The 15,272-nt window shown below is 34.5% G+C and overlaps 1 protein-coding gene across 4 annotated transcripts in view; it reads left to right on the top strand.

The window, feature by feature from the left end:
* Window positions 1–15,272, top strand: part of Dennd4c (DENN domain containing 4C) — a 113,958-nt gene that overhangs the window by 96,681 nt on the left and 2,005 nt on the right. For all 4 annotated transcript variants that reach the window (XM_076845941.1, XM_076845939.1, XM_076845940.1 and 1 more), the window contains 5 exons: window positions 2,851–3,033; window positions 4,057–4,252; window positions 6,986–7,231; window positions 8,399–8,516; window positions 12,694–12,844. In XM_076845941.1, coding sequence (XP_076702056.1) covers window positions 2,851–3,033; window positions 4,057–4,252; window positions 6,986–7,231; window positions 8,399–8,516; window positions 12,694–12,844 — 894 coding nt within the window. The remainder of the gene's footprint in view (window positions 1–2,850; window positions 3,034–4,056; window positions 4,253–6,985; window positions 7,232–8,398; window positions 8,517–12,693; window positions 12,845–15,272) is intronic.

Genomic DNA, 15,272 nt, shown 5'->3' with positions numbered 1-15,272 from the left:
AGGAGTCTTTAAGGAAGTCATTGCCTGTGCCTACATGTTGTAATGTTGACCTTGTTTTTTTCTAGGAGCTGCTTTTTCTAAGCAGCTAATTCCTAGATCTTTGATCTATTTTGAGTTGACTTTTGTGCAAAGTGAAAGAGATAAGGATCTACATTTGGAAAATCAGATTTTTCATCACCATTGGCTATCCTTTTTCCAATGACTATTTTTGCCTTCTTTATCAAAGATGAGTATCTCTCTGGAGATTTTTGTTTTTTGTGGTATGGGGATTGAACTCAGGACACTCATCACTAAGCTACATTCCCAGCCCTTTTTATTTTGAGACAGGGTCTAGCTAAAGTGCTCAGGTTGGCCTTAACCTTGTAATCCTCTTGTTTCAACTTCCAGTCTTTGTGCTTTTAGTCTGTTCCATTGCTCTGTGTGTGTTTTTATGCCAGTACCATGCAGTTTTTGTTTGTTTCAGTAGCTCTGTAGTATAACATTTCTTTTTAATTTTTCTTTTTTTGGTGCTGGGACTTGAACACCAAGGCACTTACCACTGAGCCATATCCCCATTCCTTTTTTGTATTTTATAGAGAAAGGTTTTGCTGAGTTGCTTAGGGGCTTATTAAGTTTCTGAGGCTGGCTTTGAACTTGTGATCCTCTTGCCTCGGCCTCCCAAGCTGCTGGGATTACAGGTCTGTAGTATAATTTGAAGTCAAATATTATGATCTCTCCAGAATTGCTTTCTTTAGTTAGAGTTGCTTTGGCTCTTCTCTGTCTTTTATTTTTCCAAATTAATTTTAGAATTGTTGATTTTCTAGTTCTGTGATAAATGTCATTGGTATTGTGGTGGAGATTGCATTGAATCATTTTAACAATATTAATTCTGCCTATCCATGAACATGGGAGGTCCTTTTACTTGTGTCATTTTCAGTTCTTTCTTCAGTGTTCTATAGTTTTCACTTCCCTGGTCAGATTTATTTCTACTTTGTTTTTGTTTCATTTTGAAGCTATGGTGAATAGGATTGATTTCCTGCTGACTTGAGGTTTTTTTTTTTGGGGGGGGGGGGGGCTGGTGCTGGGGATTAAACCCAGGGCCTTGTACATCCTAGTTCATTGAATATTTTTGATATTCTTTCCTTGGAAGAAATTAGTAATTTTCCAACCTCATGAGTTGTGCTTTTGTGGTCTTGTTTTGAGAGTTGTTCACTCTCATTTTCTCCCGGAATATCTTTTCTTTTCAATGCTGAGCCTTGTGCATGCTAGGCTAAATGTTATATTTGGCTATTAAGATGATCTAGATTCCACTTTCATGGGTGATGGTAGAAATCCAACTTTTATTTTTTTTCCATATAATAAGCCAGTTATCTCAGTATCATCTACTAAGTAACCTATCCTTTCCTCACTGATACATGGTATCACTTTTATCATATATCAAGTTCCCATATATACTGCACTCTAGTTGTACATTTCCTCCCCAATACTCTATTGTTTTTATTACTCTATTTGCATTAGATCACGTTAGATTTATAGATTAATTTGGTGAAAATGTTTCTTTTATTATTAATTATTTATGAACATAGTATATCTCTCCATATTTTTCAGATCTTCTTTAGGACTTTTTTTTTTTTTTTTTTTTTTAAAGAGAGAGTGAGAGAGGGAGAGAGAGAGAGAGAGAGAATTTCCAATATTTATTTTTTAGTTTTCGGCGGACACAACATCTTTGTTTGTATGTGGTGTTGAGGATCGAACCCGGGCCGCACGCATGCCAGGCGAGCGCGCTACCACTTGAGCCACATCCCCAGCCCTTCTTTAGGACTTTTAAAGTATTTTCCATGTGCCTTGTAGGTTTTTGTTTAATTGTGTTTTTTTAAGCTATTGTAACCAGAATCTTTTTATAAATATTTTGTCATTAGGGTATACTGAAACACTATTTTTTTTTCCCACCCCCAGTATGTCATTGTGGAAAATTTCAAGCTTACAGCAAAGTTTAAAGATTTTGGGGGAGGATGGAGAGTGCTGGGGATTGAATCCAGGGCCTTGAGCATGCTAAGCATGTTCTCTACCACTGACCTACACTGCTAGCTAAAGATTTCTTTATTTTCATTGAATAGCCAATGTCTACTCTTGAATTCTCCAATTTATATTTTACTATACTTGCTTTATCATCTAACCCTCCATATCTCTATCACTCTCATAGACTTTCTCTAAAGACTTCAGTATACATATAATTAATTACTAGTCAGAATTACATACAATAAAATATACAACAAATATTAATAAACATGCCATTTGTAAAGCAAATACATTTCTGCAAACCAAGCTGTGTTCAAGATACAAAGTATTATCTTTACCTCAGAAAGTTCTCTAATGTCCTTTTAGAGGAGCTATAAGACCTTACCCAATTTCTACCCAAAGGGAAAATGAAAGAGAGAAGTTTGAAATAAATAAATAGAGCAGAAGTGACTAGAGACCAAAATGGAGATTTTTAAGTGGGGGGGAAAAGGGGGTATCATTATCAACAATTACAGGTTAACATAATAAAATGTTTCTTTCTTTAAACTTAGGAAATTAATAAAGTATTTTGCTTTCCTTCTTCCTAGTTTTCTTCAGTAGTTCTCAAAAACTGAAGCAATCTTATGTTGGACTACACTGAACTTTTTATTTAAAATTTTTATGGCAGGAGGAGAGAAAGAATAAGAACAGGAGTGTGTGTGGATATTTAAAACAGACAGTATTTCCCTTTTGGATTGTCTAATGTATTAATGATTACTTTACAATATAGTTAATTTTAAGTATGTTAAAATTTTGAGGACTCACAGATTTTTTTAAACAGGATTTTTTGTTGTTGTTCTCTTCAATATTTAGCTTTTTCTTGAAACCAAGTACCTCTGGTGACAGTTTACAAAGTGGCAGCCTTCCTCTAGCAAGTGAACCCTTGGAACACAGACCTGTATGCAATTCAGCAGAACCTGAGTTGATTAACTTTGTGGACTTCCCAAAACCTAAACAGACCATAACTGAAGAAACAAGCTATGCAGTTGAATCAAGGTATCAAAGAGTGCAGCGAACTCTATAATAAATTAAGTACCTTTATAAGAATTCTGTCTTTAAAGACATCCAGACTCTTGTAGGCACAAGTTTTGACATTAATAAAATTAAATCTTCCTGTTTTTTTAAATAAAAAAATTTTAGTTGTAGATGGACACAATACCTTTCTTTATTTTACTTATTTATTTTTACATGGTGCTGAGGATCTAACCCAGAGTCTCATACACAGTAGGCAAGAGCTCTTACCCCTGAGCCACAACCCCAGACAAATCTTCCTGTTTTAGTAACACTTAATATTTAAATATCTAATGAAAGAATCTGATGGTAAAACATTTTTGAACTAAGTTTAGTTTTTTGTTTTTTTTTTATAGTGGTCTTTCACAAAATGAACAGAAGAAAATATTTTTCTTGTTAGTGTAATCAGTGCCAATTTCCAGAATATTCTCTTCAATGTGAAGTATAGATTTTACTCTTGAATATTGTCTGAGCCAAACATTTCTTAAGAGATTGTTGTTTTGTAAGCATTATGCTAAGTTCTGAGAATAAAAAAGTAACTCAGAGCTGGCCTTTATCCTTAAGTGGATCATGGCATGATAGAGATTAAATATCTCTCCATGAATCTACTGTACCTGTTTGTATGCAGTATATATCTAGGTGATTTTGTTTAATAAAGATGAAATAACATTTGAATAAAGTGAATGGGTATTTAGTTTTTTAAAGTTATGACATATGTCCTCTTCCCAAACCTTACCAATCATCCATTTCGTCTGTTCTCCTGACTAGTTTTAAAAACATGTTTGAAAAGAACTTAATTCTTTGGGGGGAGGCTTTTAAGTGTTCAGATGAGACAAGTGCTCTACCACAGAGCTATACCTTCAGCTTGAATTTAATTCCTAAATGGCAGTGTTGGTTTTTCTAGGATATTTAATAAACTCAGAACTCAGTGTAGAAAAATACTCTTATCTACCCAGATTTACATTATTTTTCAGAACCAACATAGCATTTATTCTTTATTTTTTAAAGCGATGAAATAAAGAAAATCAGTGGAGATGTCCAAACTGTGCAAGTGCCATCTGTGCCTAATAGTTTATCAAAGCGAAATGTACCTTTGACTCGAAGTCACAGTGTTGGAGGCCCTTTGCAAAACATTGACTTTTCCCAACGACCATTTCATGGCATTTCAACAGTTAGTCTTCCAAACAGTCTGCAGGAAGTTGTGGTATGTAATAATGTAATCATGTTATGTGCTTCTTGTAAGTATGCATTGGAATAGTACATAATTCTTCTGTGGTAGACTCTTTCTTCCACTCTCTTTTATTTTTTGGTGGTTGGGGGGGAGTAGGGTAACTGGGTTTTGAATCCAGGGACTAGCACAAGATAGGCAACTGTTTTACCCTGGAGCTATATTTCCACCATTTTTATTTTATTTTTTGAGCAGAGTCTTACTAAGGTGCTCAGGTTGGCTTCAAATTTGCCATCCTTCTTCTTGCAGGCATGTGTCTCCTTCCAGAGATAGACGCTTTTTAATAACATGAAGTGACAAATAAAGAGTTTTACATAAACAAAAAACTTTTTAAACTTTTAAAAACTGAAAATTTAAACTGTATATTAAAAATTAGCAGAGGAGTGTAATGACTCCCTTGACCTAGCTTCAATACTTTTCAGCCTATAGGCTTTCTTCTTTTATGCAAGCCCTCATTTAATTCCCCTTTCCTAGATTGTTTAGAAAGAAATTTCAAACAACATATATTCTGATTGTAAATATTTCAGTATGTAACTCTAAATAAAGAGGCATTTAAAAAAATATTATCAGCTGGGCATGATGGCACATGCCTTGTAATCCCAGTGGCTCAGGAGGCTGAGGCAGGAAGATCGCAAGTTCAAAGCCAGCCTCATCAATTTAGCAAGGCCCTAAGCAATTCAGTGAGACCCTGTTTCTAAATAAAATATAAAATATGGCTGGGGATGTGGCTCAGTGGTTGAGTGTCACTGAGTTCAATCCCTGATCTCACCCCAAACCAAAAAAAATTTATCACAGTACCATTATCATACCAAAAGACCCCTGCCTCCAAATAAATAACATTATCAGGTTACTCTGTCTTTATTCAGATTTCTCAAAAGTATTAAATTTATGTTTGTGGAGTTAGTTTGAAGCATAAAGGTCAAACTCCATGCCTTGTAATTGATAGGGTTTTATCTTTTTAAATCTACAGATTCTTTTTTTCCCCCTTGAAATTTGTTTTTTGGTAAAATTAAGTCATTTGCCTTTAGATACTAGCTTTCGAAAATTCTAATTTAGCTAATTGCAACTCTATAAATTAGTATCTAAAAACTTCTCATATTCAGGGTTTTTAATATTCATGTGTTTAATTTTGCAAGACAACTTCATAAATGGCTGTATATTCTCCTCCAGTAGGAGGCATTAGTAACTATTAATGTTCTAATGCTTAGATAATTGATTCATTGGAAACTGTAAAATGGTGATGGTCTAATTCTGTCATTTCTTCTTTATTAAATGGAATATATCTATAAAGAGAAACTCCCTAATGTCTTCTGTTTGGTTTTCTAAAGATGCAAAATATATTGGGAAGACAGTTTTTAAAAAAGAAAATTGGGAACTATAGTGTTTTCCACAACATATCAGTTAATTTGGGAGAATAGAATTTTATTATTTTTTAAATATATTTTTTAGTTATAGATGACACAATACCTTCATTTATTTGTTTGTGTTAATGTGGTGCTGGGGATCAAACCCAGTGCTTCACACATGCTAGGCAAGCACTCTGCCACTGAGCCACAACCCCAGCCCCAGCCCCAGCATAGGGTATTATTATGAACTTCTTTTTAAAGCATTTTTGTTTGAATCTGTTGCTGTTTAGCTGGGCCTGGTGATGTGTGCCTGTAATCCCAGCAGCTTGGCAGAAGGATTGCAAGTTAGAGGCTAGCCTCAGCAAATTAGCGAGGTGTTAAGCAACTCTATCATGAGATGCTGTCTCAAAATAAAAAATAAAAAGGACTGGGAATGTAGCGCAATGGTAAAAGCACCCTTGGGTTCGATCCCCAGTTTCCCCTGTCCCCTACAAAAAATCTATTTCTGTTTATGTCTTTATTGATGTTTGTATTATTTCATCTTTGGCTTATTGATCCTTTCTAGTAGCCTTTTTGTAAGATTTTAAGACTTCCATGCTTTCTTATATGACAAGATGTTACATGCTCATGTTATGTATTTCTTTTCCCAGACCTAGAATCAGCCATTTCTTGGTTCCCTTTTAGAGGGAAATGCTATTCAGAGACTAGAGTCTGGATACTAAGGTGCTCATTTGTTAATTATTTGGTCATAAATATTTGTATAACTTCTGAAGTCTGGGTTGTATTTTTTTTTAATTGCTTATTTCATTTGAATTGTACAACTGTTCTGTAATTCCTTGTTTTTGTTGGAATCGAATATGAGCTAGGTATAATTTTAAAAGTAGTCAATGACAGATGTTTAAAAAAATACTGCATTTGTTGTAGTTATGAAAATTAGATCACACGGTTTTTGGTGTGTGAAATGCATATATGAAATAGGTGAAATGCATATATGAAATAGGTGAAATGCAAATGTTTCTTATTAAAAATAAAAAATGAGTCATACATACAAGCTATTGTATTTACTAACATGATTGAGAAGCTCTATTTTAAAGGAGCTCTTTTCTTTTTTAATAAAAAGAAATAAAGGGTCTGTTAAAATACGAACTCTTAATTTTCTTTTGTAATAATCTAAATGTAATTAATTAAGATAAAGTGGTCTTTTGTTTAAGGTTTTTTTCATTCATTAGGATGTTCTACAGCATGTAGCAGTGGTTCTGAAATCTGATTTTAATGAGATAGAGAAGTATATCTCACTGAAAAGTATTGTTAAACATATAGAATTAAGTAGATAATATTCACTTTTTTGTATTTTCTTTTTAAGGATCCTTTAGGAAAAAGGCCCAATCCTCCCCCTGTTTCTGTACCCTATTTGAGTCCTCTAGTGCTTCGTAAGGAACTTGAATCTTTGCTAGAAAATGAAGGTGATCAGGTGATTCATACATCCTCTTTCATCAATCAACATCCAATCATTTTCTGGAACCTTGTTTGGTATTTCAGACGTTTAGACCTTCCTAGTAACTTGCCAGGACTTATTCTCACATCTGAACACTGTAACGAAGGTATACAGGTAAGGTACTAACTTTGTACTTATAGTACATTGGTATATTAGGATGAGGCTTATCTTCAAGCTCTACTGAAAGTATACAGCAACAGTAGCTTAACAAGATAAAGATTTATTTCCCTCTCAATATAAAAGTTTGGATAGGTGGTCCAGGGATGGTACAGTGTTAGGAACCTGAGATCCTCTTTTTGCTTAGCTATGCTTGACCTCCATGTCCAAGGTCAGGGAAAAAATGGATAAAGAAGAGTAATTCTTCTTTCTTACAGTTCATGGAGTTCATAATATTTCCACATGTATCCATGCATTCAGAACTTCTGGTCATATCTAGCTGCAAAGATGAACTGTCATTTTCCCACCTGAAATTCTCACAACTTTATTTGAAAGCTCTCATATTATTTTTATTTTTCAGATGATATAATTAAAAGTTATATTTCTTTAAAGCCCCTATTTCCAAATACAGTAACATTAGTGGTTAGGGTTTCTATGTATGAATTTGAAAGGGCGGGGGCACAATTTGTTCCCTAACACAAACATGAAAACATGCTCAATCACATTAGTTTTTACATTTTAGTGAAATATTACTTTACGTTTTTTAAAAAAGAAAAGTGTAAACCTGTACCTATCAAGTGTAAGGTCACAGGCCTAATAAGTGATGAAAACTGCTACCTGACACCCAAAGCACTTCTTCCACTTGGTTAAGATCCCTGGTTCCAGTGGAGACATGAGCTCCTTGAGAGACAACACTCTCCACATTTGAGGCACAACACAATCTTAAAAAAAGTATTATAAAGTCTTAAGTTGACTCATTTATTCTGAGTACTAATTGAAGCAAAATTAGCTGATAAGATAGTAGAAACTCTTACACTTTGTCTTACCTTAAAATTTGTTGTAATGTTGTTAACCTCTCACATGACCATGTGACAGTTACCAAGTTGACATTCCAGTACTTCACAGAGAAACCTATATGTCAGAAAATAACAAGGACATTTATCATTAGATTTAACATCTAATGATATTTTATTAACTAAAAATTGATGTTTTTTTTTTTTTTTTTTTGCTCAGAATTTTAGATCTAGAGTTTTGAAAGAATTCATCTGTTTTATATATAATCAAGTTTCACTAGGTCCAATGATTATGCTTGGGATGCTAATATTTTTTATTGATCTCTTTTAGCTTCCTTTATCATCTCTGTCCCAGGATAGCAAACTTGTCTATATTCAACTCTTATGGGATAATATCAACCTTCATCAAGAACCAGGAGAACCTCTGTATGTCTCTTGGAGGAATTTTAGTAAGTAAAGTAGAACTAAAGACATAAAAGTGTTAATACATACAACCCAAATATCCTTTCATAGGTAAATGGATAAGCAAATTGTCATACAGTTCATGCATATGGTAGGATGTGTTATTTAGCAACAAAAAAGAATGAGAAGGAATAGAACTAAAGAGATGATGAAAACTGTTGTGCTTTGTTTTTAAAGATTTTATTAATTCAAATTGATTGTTATTACACTGACCTGTTTAACTATGTCAGGGCTCCAGTGTGTTAAGGAATAATTTTTTTTGGTAGCTTGTTTGTTAAATACTATTTTGGGTATTTTGAGAGTAAATTCTACATAGTAGAAAAGTATTATAGATGTGTTGGTTTAGGATTATAATTTCAGTTTAAATGGGTAGATATAGTCTAAAAGATTCTGGCTTCATTTTCCATCTTTTATAGTTAGAACATATTATTATAAAAGCTTAAATGATCATCATCCTATGTTTTGAAGCATTTTGAGTCATTAAGAACAATGCAGTTGAGCTGGGCACAGTAGCACATGCCTGTAATCCCAGCAATTTGGGAGGCTGAAGCAGGAATCACAAGTTCAAAAGCAACCTCAGAAATTTATCAAGACTGTAGGTAACTTAGTGAAACCCTGTCTCAAAAAAAAAAAAAAAAACAAAACAAAACTTGGGCTTGTGACTTGGTGGTTGAGTACCCCTGGGTTCAATTCACAGTACTCCACCTGCCCCACCCCACCCCACCCCAAAAGAACAATACACCAATTAAAGGAGAAAATGGCATTAATCGGAATTTCATGGAAGAAAAGTTAAAGTGGCTTTCAAACTGTAATAGTGTGCTTGGGTCGCCATAACAAAACACCATAGTCTGGCATGCCTTAAACAACAGGAATTAAATTTCAAGAAATTAGCAAGGATCAAGGCTGGACTTCCCAGTAGGTTTGATTTTTCCTGAGGTCTCCCTTTTTGGCTTGCAATGGCTGCTGCCTTGCTGTACTCTCATGTAGCCTTTTTTCTGTGTAAATGCATGTATGCACACAGGCACATACCTAGTTTTTCTTTCTCTTCTTGTAAGAATACTAACAATCAGTCGTATTAGATAAGAATCTCCCACTCTTTATAGCCTTATTTAGCTCTAATTATTTCTTTAAAGCCCCTATTTCCAAATACAGTAACATTAGTGGTTAGGGTTTCTATGTATGAATTTGAAAGGGTGGGGGCACAATTTGTTCCCTAACACAAACATGAAAACATGCTCAATCACATTAGTTTTTACATTTTAGTGAAATATTATTTTACATTTTTTAAAAACAAAAGTGTAAACTTGTACCTATCGAGTTGGCAAAAATTTTAAAGATTAAAATATGGGAGAAAACCAAGCATAGTGGTACATACCTGTATACCCAGTGACTTGAGGCCAAGGCAGGAGGTTTACAGGTTTACACCCAACCTCAGCAATTTAGTGAGACCCTCCTTCAGCAGCTTAGCTTGATGCTGTCTCAAAATAGAAAGGTCTGGAGATGAAGCTCTGTGGTAAAGCACCCATGAGTTCAAGCCCCAGTACCTACTCCACCCAAATGCTGAGGAAAAGAACACTGATAAACTGTTAAAACTCTAAAATGATTTATTTCTGAAGAACAGTATGGCAAACATTGTCTAAATTTAATATGTGAATGTGTTTTAACTACTCAGGAATTTTAGTGAGACAACTCTGTTATAGAAATACAATGCACAATAATGTTTACTGTGGGACTATTTATTATAATGAAAAACTTTACTGTAAATATTCAGCAGGAGGCTGGGTGTGGGGGTGCATGCCTGTAATCCTAGCAGCTTGGGAGGCTGAGGCAGGAGGATCGCGAGTTCAAAGCCAGCCTCAGCAAAGGTGAGGTACTAAGCAACTCAGTGAGACACCCTACCCTGTCTTTACATAAAATATGAAATAGGGTTGGGGATATGGCTCAGTGGATGAGTGCCCCTGAGTTCAAATCCCAGTACCCAAAACAAAACAAAAAAACATAAAAAGATGAGTTCATACTCTCTAGGATGGCTATAATAAAAACACACACACAAAAATAACAAGAGTTGGTGAGGATGTGGAGAATTTGGAACTGGCATACATGCTGATTAGGCTATAAAAATGGTGGACAACATTTCACAGCCTTCAAAATGGTAAGCAGAGTTACCATATTCCACGCACAAAAACTCATACACAAATGTTAGTAGTAGCATTTTTCATAACAGCTAACAAATGGAAACAACTTAAATTTTCATCTTATAAATGGATAAAGTATGGTATATCCACACAATAACCTTTTTTTTTTTTTTTGGTGGGGAGGGACTGGGGATTTAACCCAGGAGTGTTTTAACCACTGAGTTACATCCTCCAGCCTCTTTTAATTTTTATTTTGAGATAGGGTCTTTCTAAGTGCTTAGGGCCTTGCTAAATTGCTGAGGCTGGCCTTGAACTTGCTATCCTGCTGTCTCAAACTTCTGAGTCAGTGGGATTACAGGCAAGTGCCACCATGCCCCACCCTATACTGTGGAATATTTTGGCAACATAAAGAATAAATTACTGATATGTGCTACAACATGGGTGAATCTTGAAAATATAATAGAAGAAACAAGTCACAAAAGAGCCTAGACAGTATGATTCACTGAAATGAAATTTCCAGAATAAGCAAATTTGTAGAGACAAAAAATAGATTAGTGGTTTCTTATGGTTACAACTCTGTGAATATACTAAAAAATCAGATTGTATGATTTAAAAATTATTTCTCAATAAACCTGTTATTTAAAATATTGAGTTAATGGGGGAAATGGTAGTGTTGCTTATTATATTTGGATTGGGTTCCAAAGTCACGGTATAGCATGAAAACGATTCAAAGGTCATCACTTAGTGGGAAAAGAGCTAAGATAGAAAACCATAGCAGCCAGGATTTCCTTTTGTTGTCATATTAGAGAAAGGTGCTAATTCTTAGAAGTATTACTATTTGGGGCCAGGAATGGTGGCATATCCCTGTAATCCCCGTGACTACAGAGGCTGAGGCAGGAGGATCCAGAGTTCAAAACCAACTTCAGCAACTTAGCAAGGTCCTGAGCAACTTAGACCCTGTCTCAAAATTAAAAAATACAAAGGGCTGGGGATGTAGTTCAGTGGTTAAGCACCCTTGGGTTCAATTTCTGATACAGAAAACAATAAAAACAACAAAAACTAATTTATTTTAGGGCTGGGATCGTGGCTCAGAGGTAGTGCACTTGCATAGCATGCGTGAGGCACTGGATTCAATCCTCAGCACCACATGAATATAAAATAAAGACATTGTGTCCACCTATAACTAAAAAAACAATTAAAAAAAAACTAATTTATTTTAGAGCTATATTGTATGAAAAATGCAGTATCACTTTATGATAGCACTCAGAATGAGTTCAAGGAGCTATATTAGATACATATCCCCATCTTATGCTAATATGGGTATAAATAAAATTGTAGGATTCCTGGAATTGCCTATATGATTAAAGTATTCCTCTTTTCCAGGTCAAGTACACATTTTGAATTTGTATATACTTGATATTAGTATATGATTCAATTCCATTTCTACTACTGAAAAACTTTTTATCATCTATAAAATATAAGATATGTAATTTTTTTTTCTTGTGGTACTAGAGATGGAATCCAGGAACATTCTACTGTTGAGTTATATCCCTAGCTATTTGGTTTTTATTTTGAGAATGTCTCACTGAGTTGCCCAGGATGGTCTTGGACTTGCTGTTCTCCTGTGTTAGCCTCCCAGGTTGCTGGATTACAGGTGTGCAACACTGCACCCAATTGTATTAATGTTCTTAATAGTTGTGGATGTTATATAGTTACATATATAGTTGTATATATTAAGTATAATATATGGTTATATATATTAAGATTAGATTGCTATTTTGAATAGAAAATACCAGGCTTAGTCAGGTAAAGATTATTATCTTACATAAAGATATTATGAATTATGCCATAATAACCATAATATATAATTTTATTTGTATAATATGTACAATTTTTATTTTTGGAATTACATAATGTTATTAATAAAGAGGGAGTTCATACTGGGTAGATAAATAGTGACAGAATTCTGGGGAAAAAACTTCATTACTAATTGGGAAAAACTTATTCTTGTTTATTGTGTCCTTTTTAGATTCTGAAAAGAAATTATCCCTCCTGTCAGAGGAACAACAAGCAACTAGCACTTTAGTTGAAACTATTAGGCAGAGTATTCAGCATAATGATGTTCTTAAGCCTATCAATCTGCTGTCTGAGCAGATGAAGCCAGAAATGAAAAGACAAAGGTAATATCCAAAATTTTTTACTGGTGCCCTTGATTTTCTGTTTTAAAAAATATGCCTTATTTTTAAAAATACCTTGAGTTGTAAAAGAAATGCTTATTGCCAGATATCTGATTGTTTTGATAAGTGCTACCCAAATATATATATATTCATAATTGAGCACAAATACATAATAAAAATTTCTGGTCGAATTGATTGAATTTTAGGAACTTATTGATGTCTAAAATGTACTATTGTGTTTCGGAAGCATTACTGTTCGTCAACGGAGACTTCTGTGAATTTATTAACATTGATATATATAGGTACTGCTTGTTTAGGCCCTGTGATACCCACATATATTTTCTTTTAAGAGAGAGAGAGAGAGAGAGAATTTTTAATATTTATTTTTTAGTTTTCGGTGGACACAACATCTTTGTTTGCATGTGGTGCTGAGGATCGAACCCGGGCCCCATGCATGCCAGGCGAGCGTGCTACCGCTTGAGCCACATCCCCATCCCCAAGTAGAAACCATTTTGTTGATGATAGAAACCGTTAACTACCATAAGATGTGAAACTATCCTCTTTTTTTTAGGGAAAAAACAATTTTGTACATGGGATGGAAAAATATAAATTCAAAACTTATGGATAAGTGTTAGCTCTATCACTCATTTCTTTAGAAAGTTTATAAGAATATCCAGTCAAAACCAACAGGGTATCTCCTTTGAAATGTCATCTGTACGGATTTCCAAGTATTACTGATGGCTAACGTGCTTCAATCAATACTCATTCCCATCTCAGCATAAGTGAATTTTGCAGAGGAAGTTTTGGGAAAGGGGACACAATTATATGGAGTATTACTAATGTTTCCAGAGTCCTCTTAAAGTCTCCTCACTCAATGTATCTCAGAAGTTATAGAGAAAGATTTGATCAGGAAAATGGATGGATCCACTTGTAATCTCAACTGTTAGAGATGTCCTCCTCAGTCTAAGGAGGAGCTTGCTTCATGCATCAGTAGTTTACAGCAAGAAATTAATACTAGAAATGTCATGTTATAGTTTCTGAAGGTTCTAAAGAAAGCTGTGTGAGATGAAATTAGAATTAGCATTACCTCCTAATTTTTTCCTTTTGTAAATCAGTTTGGTTCATTAGTTTTCCCCTCATCTTTGCTTTTAATTGCTTCATGAAGCTTTTTTTTTTTTTTTTGTAATTTTTTATTTTGTATACTGGGGATCGAACTGAGGGGTTAAGTACTGTGAGCCACATCCCCATTCCTATTTTGTATTTTTTTTTTTTTTTAGAGACAGGGTCTTACCAGTTGCTTTGCACCTCATCATTGCTTAGGCTGTCTTTGAACTCAGGATCCTCCTGCTTCAGCCTCCAGAGCCTCAGGCTTGCACTACTGTGCCCAACATGCAGCTTATTTTAATGTTTCATTTTTTGATATTTTTAGGTGATATATCCTTTTCTATTGGATTAAATAGTTAGGAGACTATACCACCCTTCTTTCACATTGTGTCCAAGGGTTTTAGACCCATGTCTGACTTGGAAAATTAATTTCTTACTTTATTGAGTGGCAAAATATCAGAAAAAAAAACTCTGTTTTTTAAAAGTTTTAATTAGAAATTAGAGTTAAAATAGTTTTAATATAAATGTTTTTTAAAAGTTGTGGGCTGTGAATGTAGCATACTCAAGGTGTTGGGTTCAGTGTCTACCATCAAAAAAATAAATCAGCTGGGCATGGTTTCACATGCCTGTAATTCCAGTGACTTGAGAGTCTGAGGCAGGAGGATCACAAGTTTGAGGCCAACTTGAGCAATTTAGTGAGACCCTGTCTCAAATAAAAAATAAGAAAGGGGCTAGGGATATGGCTTACTGGTTAATCACCTCTGGGTTCAATCCCTAGTATAAAAGATAATAATAAGCAAATAAAAGCCATTTTTGTTTGTGGCTAGGGTTTTTTGTTTTGTTTACAGTACTGAGAATGGAATCTGGGAGTTCTGTAGCACTGCACTATATATTCAGCCCCTTCTATTTTTATTTTGATTTTGCTAAATTGCTCAGGCTGGCCTCAAACTCACATGTGCCATCATGCCCAGCCATTTTTTTCTCCAACCAGCTGTTTTTAATTGTGTATGGAGTGAAGCTTTAAGTCCATTAACTCCCCTCACCTTTTTTTTCCTGTGGGTATGTGGTGCTAGGAACTGAACCAGGGCCTTGTGCATGTTGGATAAGCACTGTACCACTGAACTACAACCCATCCCGAAGACTTGCAGTTTGAAATACTTACTGGACACTGCAATATTAACACAAAAAATTCAGAGTACCTTTCACTCAGCATCCTTCAAAGATCTCATATACCTGTAGCATATCCAAGCCAGGATATTTATATGAGTGCGTACATAACTAGATATTTGGAAATTAATGTTTTCACTATTAAAAAATAAAATCCTAT

The sequence above is a fragment of the Callospermophilus lateralis genome, chromosome 2 (genome assembly GCF_048772815.1).
Source record: "Callospermophilus lateralis isolate mCalLat2 chromosome 2, mCalLat2.hap1, whole genome shotgun sequence".
NCBI lineage: Eukaryota > Metazoa > Chordata > Mammalia > Rodentia > Sciuridae > Callospermophilus > Callospermophilus lateralis.
The sequence above is the reverse complement of the archived record's forward strand: the minus strand, read 5'-3'. Positions and strand labels throughout refer to the sequence as shown.